The sequence below is a fragment of the Limanda limanda genome, chromosome 6 (assembly GCF_963576545.1).
Source record: "Limanda limanda chromosome 6, fLimLim1.1, whole genome shotgun sequence".
Classification (NCBI taxonomy): domain Eukaryota; kingdom Metazoa; phylum Chordata; class Actinopteri; order Pleuronectiformes; family Pleuronectidae; genus Limanda; species Limanda limanda.
Genome location: NC_083641.1, coordinates 13,426,702 through 13,432,701, shown reverse-complemented (window position 1 = coordinate 13,432,701; position 6,000 = coordinate 13,426,702). Strand labels below are relative to the sequence as shown.

Sequence of the window (6,000 nt, the reverse complement as noted above, 5' to 3'; positions counted from 1 at the left end):
ATGCCTCAAGAATTAACAAACATCCTGGATGAGTGGAAGTGCCTGGAGGAAGAGTATCAACAACTTCAGGTAACTGAACTCCTCACACTTAACCAAATATTTGTTATGCTGCTCTAACCACACATTTACAAGTTAACGACGGTTGCTGTCCTGGGGCGCAAATGGTGGAATTAGCTCCCCATTGATATCAAGATAGCAGAAAGTCTACTCATCTTCCACCGCAGACTAAAATCACATCTCTTTCGACTACACCTTACTTAAGAAGATGATGATTCAATAACCATTATCCCAAAAAATGAATATATATTTAAGTTTAGTTGCACTTATATGGCACTTACATGTAGCACGAGTACTAGTACTTGTACTTACATGATTCTTGCCGTTCTGGGTCTGTACCCTCATGGTTGAATGCACTTATTGTAAGTCGCTTTGGATAAAAGAGTCAGCTTAATGTTATGTAATGTAATGTAACATGTTATATTGGCCTTTAATCAAGCTTCCTCTAAAACTGTCATGCATTATCAATACCATGTTTATGTCAACTACCTTGGTTGTGCTTCAGGTTAAATTAAGCCCATTTTCTTTGGTTATCGATGCGACACCATCTTCTTGTGTTTTTCAGGAGACACACAGAAGCTACTTACAGAAACTGGATGAAATTTCCAAACTACAAAAGAGCTGCTCTTCTTCCATTTCCCATCAGAGAAGAAGACTTAAGGACATCTCGCATCTGGTGAAGAAGTAGGTGTAAACACACACACATTCACACATTTGCATGGTCACATCTACATTTATATGTTGGTATGAATACAGTAAAGAGGGAGGAAGAAATGCTCTCCGATATAAAACGTGGATTCTATATGTTATGTTGTACCAATGATACGAACTGATCTTGTGCTCTTGTTTCATCCACCAGATGCAGCCCAGGAAAATCAGAAGAAGCAACGAAAAACATGGATGTGATAAAAGATAAAATGAAGACGAGACCCAATGCTTATGTTGAAATGGAATCTTTTCTTCCTCAAAAAAATGGGTGACAACAGCATTTTTAGTCACAGAATTAGTGTGGATATCATTATTGTGATAACAAATACATACAAACTCATTGGTTATAGCAGATAAGGTGAAATTAATATGATTTTGTCATATTGCAGGCTGTATCTGAGTCTGGTCCTTGGAAATGTGAATGTCACTCTTCTCAGCAAACAGTCCAAGTAAGAAATGGCGCTTGAAAACAACATCATCTAAAAATACAGATTTTTATTTTACATTAACATTTGTTTAGTTAAATTAATTAAATCAAATGTAGAGTATTTCTTCGAGTGATCATTTGCCACCTATTTCAGTAGAGAATCATGAACATATCACATGTTTGTCAGATTTGCCTACAAAGACGAATACGAGACGTTCAAGCTGTGCTCCACCGTCATCCTGCTGCTGTGTTCCTGCATATGTTATTTCTTTGTCAGCTACAGGTATGTATCATACATCACAGCCGCTCCAGCCTTGTACATTGCAATGGGTTCATTAGTCTTCATGGACACTTTATAAAACAAGCACTTGTCTTTTGTCCCTGACTTTTAGATTTGTTGATGCGGTCCTCAACTTCCTGCTGGTGTGGTACTACTGCACATTAACGATCAGGGAAAGTGTTCTCATCACAAACGGCTCCAGGTCCGTCCTGCTACTCTGTCTACGCTTTCATTATGTCACAGTTTTATAATTTTACATATAAGCCCTTCCACTTTATTGTTATAGAAAAATACTTCCTTTTGTGGCAATAAACCATGTTATTATGTTTTTGCCCAAGTAATCCTTGATAAAGTCAGTTCAACTAATGCTATTTTATCACTGCCATTTTACGTTTGAAGATCTTTTGCACAATTTAAGTTACCAGCTACCAGTAGATGTTCGCAGGTGAGAGTGGCCACCAGCTGATGTTAGGGGCATAACTTCAGTTGTGTGCCTTAGCGTCATCAAGTGTTTTGGTCTTGTAATCGATACCGGCCGAACTGAGGCTATAGGTAAATCTGACTGGCTTGTATGGCAGCACTATGAAAGCCATGCTCAGTAGATCAGACATCATTCCCTCTGTACCTTTTTAATATAAATGCTGTCCCCTTTAAAAACACAGTACAAAATGGAATACATCCCTTGTTAATATCTGGCACAGGGCTTGCCCATGGCTCCTCAGATCTCAAAGCAACCTGATGGCGGATGTTGCAATGAAACCTCTGCTGCCAACCTCCACAGGGCAAACTATTGCTTTCCAGCCATGGTGTTCTGCCTCCAATGCCATGTCTTAGAGCAATATCTGGGACAATCATTTCAATCTGGATTAATAATAATCAATCTTAATAATAAATCTGATCTTATCTTATCTTTTATGTAAAATATCAAATGAAATGTGTCTTGCATCATAGAATAAAAGGCTGGTGGGTTGCTCATCACTACTTTGCAGCTTTTTTGTCCGGTGTGATGCTGACATGGTGAGTAGAGGAAGATAAAAACCTTAATTACAGACTAAGAAACAATAAAACTCTGTTATGGCACATTTAAATACCTATAATTCTTGCTAAAGTCCACTTTTTGTACAATAATAAGTCTCCGCTCTTTCACACACAAGGCCGGAGGGGAACCTTTACAAGATGTTCAGGAACCAGTTCCTTGCCTACTCCCTGTATCAAAGTAAAGTCAAAGTACTTGGAAAACTTTCATGGTTCGAACTTACAAAAAAAAAAAAAATGATCTAACCTGAAATGTCTTTCATGTGGAATGTGCAGGTTTTGTTCAGTGTCTGCAGTGCTACTATCAGAGTGGATGCCTGTACAGATTACGAGCCCTGGGAGAAAGACACAACATGGATCTGACCGTGGGTGAGCGACACAGTAACACGTTGAGGACACAGAGTACAGATGTACATAGTCAAGTTTATCATTCATTGTCATTCATTACTGAATATCTTGTAAAAATTGTAATAATGTTAATAATGTCTGTGGCGCCTCATTATCCCTGCTTTAACTAGAATAACGCAACAGTGAACCTGGTGAGAACAAATTGCACACAGTCCTTACTAAAAGATGTCAGTTTTCTTTCTTCAAGACCCATTAATTATTCTCTGTGACCTCAATGAAAATATGGAAAAAACCTATCTCACAATGTTTAACCCTCCTAAAATCCTTGGGGTTAATTTGAGTCAATGTTTAACGTCTCTAAACGTTATCATGGTCCTGTTCTCCACTTCAAGACAACAGGGTAGACGTATTGCTGCTAATGTAAACCATTAGGCCCCATCAGATATTCTGCTGTCAGCCATGTCCAAGACATAAAATAGGCATTTGTGCTCTTCATAACATTCGAGAGGTGTGTAAATGAGATTACACAATTTAGAAGGGAGGCAAATTTATGAAAATTTGGAAAAACAAGTAGTTGGAATGCTGGAGGGGCCATATTTCCAGCCACCACTTATCCAAAGACATTCCATGTTTTCTGTCATGTCATACGCTTTGATAACAGAGAAACAAGGTAGAATAGTGGGATAAGTGGGTTTAGCAAATACCAATGCTCAAATTTACCTTTCATGAGTGTTTTTTGTTAGTCAATGACTGTTGTGTGTTCCTCAGTTCTGAGGATGATGATATTCTATTTTGAAAAATAACACATTTCTAAATGCTTAAAATTATGTTTGGTTCTCCTGGGTTCAAATTGACTCCAAACATAATATATGTTACTTTCCTTGATAAAATAAATAGTTTTTTTTTTCCAAATGTTATGAATGATAAAAAGTGGTCAACAAAGAAACATTAAGTACCTGAAACAACTGTAATTTTGATTCGAATATTTTTTGGGGATTGCTGGGGTCACAATGAGCCCAAGGATAAACAAGGTTAGTAAATTTGAGGATAACAGGAAGGTTTACCAATGAATCCGTATCAAACTTTAATGGGTTATTTTTCCTTGGGTCATGCCACACCCATCCACAAAACTGAAGAATGGAAATCGGTTCAGTGATTTTTGTGTCATCCTGTTTACAAACATACAGATATACCTCCACCAATGTCCAACTGTCCCTTATATCCACACAGGCTGCACCACAGTCATATCAATCCACTAAATCTACCTAATCAATAACAAAATTGAAAAACATCCTATCATGCAAAGTTAAAGAAAATGAAAAAGATTAAATTGAATGAGCATTCAAAATATAATGGGTTCTTCCCTGAATCATAATGAATCCTCCCACCAAGTTTTGTGGTTATCCGTCCAATAGTTTTTGTACAATCATGCTTAGAAATGAACAAACAACATTTTAACGAGAGTAAAGACAGAAACATTTATTTTTTTTACTTTGTCTGATTCTATTTTCAGAGGGATTTCAGTCGTGGATGTGGAAAGGGCTGACGTTTCTGTTGCCTTTCCTCTTTTTTGGTCATGTGAGTACAGTGTGTGACGCTGACATGCAAGTGAACTTGAGAAATCCCCTCTAATGTACTGCCTAGTTTGCATTAAAGCCATGCATAGTCATGGTTCAGACTGGATGACACAGACAAGCTGATTTTTAAAAAATGCTTATGTCATTCTACGGCCAACGAGTACACTGAATTTTTAGGAATGACGACAGAATTGAAGGGTTTTAGGCAATCTGAAAAAAAAGTTTTACCTTCACCTAATCATCCATTCCCCATTCCAACTCTTGAGTCCTTGTGATGTTGTCCTGCAGTTCTGGCAGCTCTTCAATGGCCTCTCTCTCTTCAAAATGTCTCAGCTCCCAGACTGTAAAGAATGGCAGGTCAGTGATTTCACAGTCACTCACTATTTCACCTTGTTCCTGCAGATCTTTCAACAACACTCCAGGTTTTACTGTTTCTATTTATCTTTGCAGAATCACAACTTGGGGAGGTTTAATGTTTTATATCAAGAACGGTGTCTTCGAAATGGACTTTGTGAAAGATATTATTGATAACTTAGTGTTACATCACAATGAGCTTTTGTACCAATATTTTTATTGCATAAATATAATTACCTTATGAACCCCCCCCCCCCTCATGCGTTTGCATTTACATACTTCACCTTATCCTCTCCTGATCGTATCCATTAGAAAATGACAATGAATCAACTATATTTTGCTCACTCAATTGTTTTGTTCTCTAATTCCTGTTTTCTGTTTCTCTGGCGTGACGACAGGTCTTGATGTGCGGTCTCTGCTTCCTCGTTCTGTTCATGGGAAATTTCTTCACCACTGTCGCAGTGGTCCGACAGAAGCTCAAGAGCAGGAATCAGAAACAGAAGAGTCTGTGATACAACGTGATAAAATAAAGCATGTCCACAAAACACTGTCTCACATGTTCACAAGCTCATATCTTCATTAATATTATCCTGGCCAGCAATAATACGTCTACTGGCAATACTGCAAAACATGAACAGTAGATACATAAATATAAAGGTGTGCTATGATTAATCAATCGTTATTAAAAGTTAAATAAAGGTGTGTTCTTATTTGTACCAGAAAACATCTCTGATATATAAGTGCAAACTCAGGCTATGTGTTTAGTTGTTATTTAATATCTTAACATTTAATTTCCAGTGAAGATCTTTTAGATTCTGAGATTCATACTGTCATATGATTATCACTCTCTGTTTTTTTCTGTTATACAAATATTTGTCCAATTTTCTCTTTAATAATAATATATAACCTGTATTGACAATTTTGTGTGCATGTCTTTTATCTTTGGTTTATGTTTGGTTTTATTACAAGACATTGCTGGCTTCTCCCACACCCCTGACAAATGTTTACACTTCATTTATGCGAACTAATCTGACTAAACTAACTCAACTTTGTGAGGGGCTTAAGGCAAAATCTTCCTGTTTCATGCCCGTCTTTTTTCATTTCCTTTTCACCGTGCTTTCAGGTTCAAATAAATGTGGGTTGCCTCAGAAATGTAAATGCAGATCATTTCTTTCGGCAGATGTGATGCTGAACTATTATTTTCTCTATGTGTG

General features: G+C 37.2%; 1 protein-coding gene across 1 annotated transcript; it reads left to right on the top strand.

Moving 5' to 3' along the window:
• On the top strand, positions 1-5,469 carry LOC133003757 (ion channel TACAN-like). The gene is made up of 12 exons (XM_061073558.1): positions 1-69; positions 623-741; positions 917-1,033; positions 1,155-1,214; positions 1,380-1,475; positions 1,585-1,674; positions 2,424-2,489; positions 2,627-2,688; positions 2,784-2,876; positions 4,369-4,433; positions 4,721-4,789; positions 5,185-5,469. Exons 1-12 carry the CDS (start codon positions 1-3, stop codon positions 5,296-5,298), a joined length of 1,020 nt encoding a protein of 339 aa, XP_060929541.1. The 3' UTR covers positions 5,299-5,469.
• The last annotated feature ends 531 nt before the right edge of the window (positions 5,470-6,000 follow it).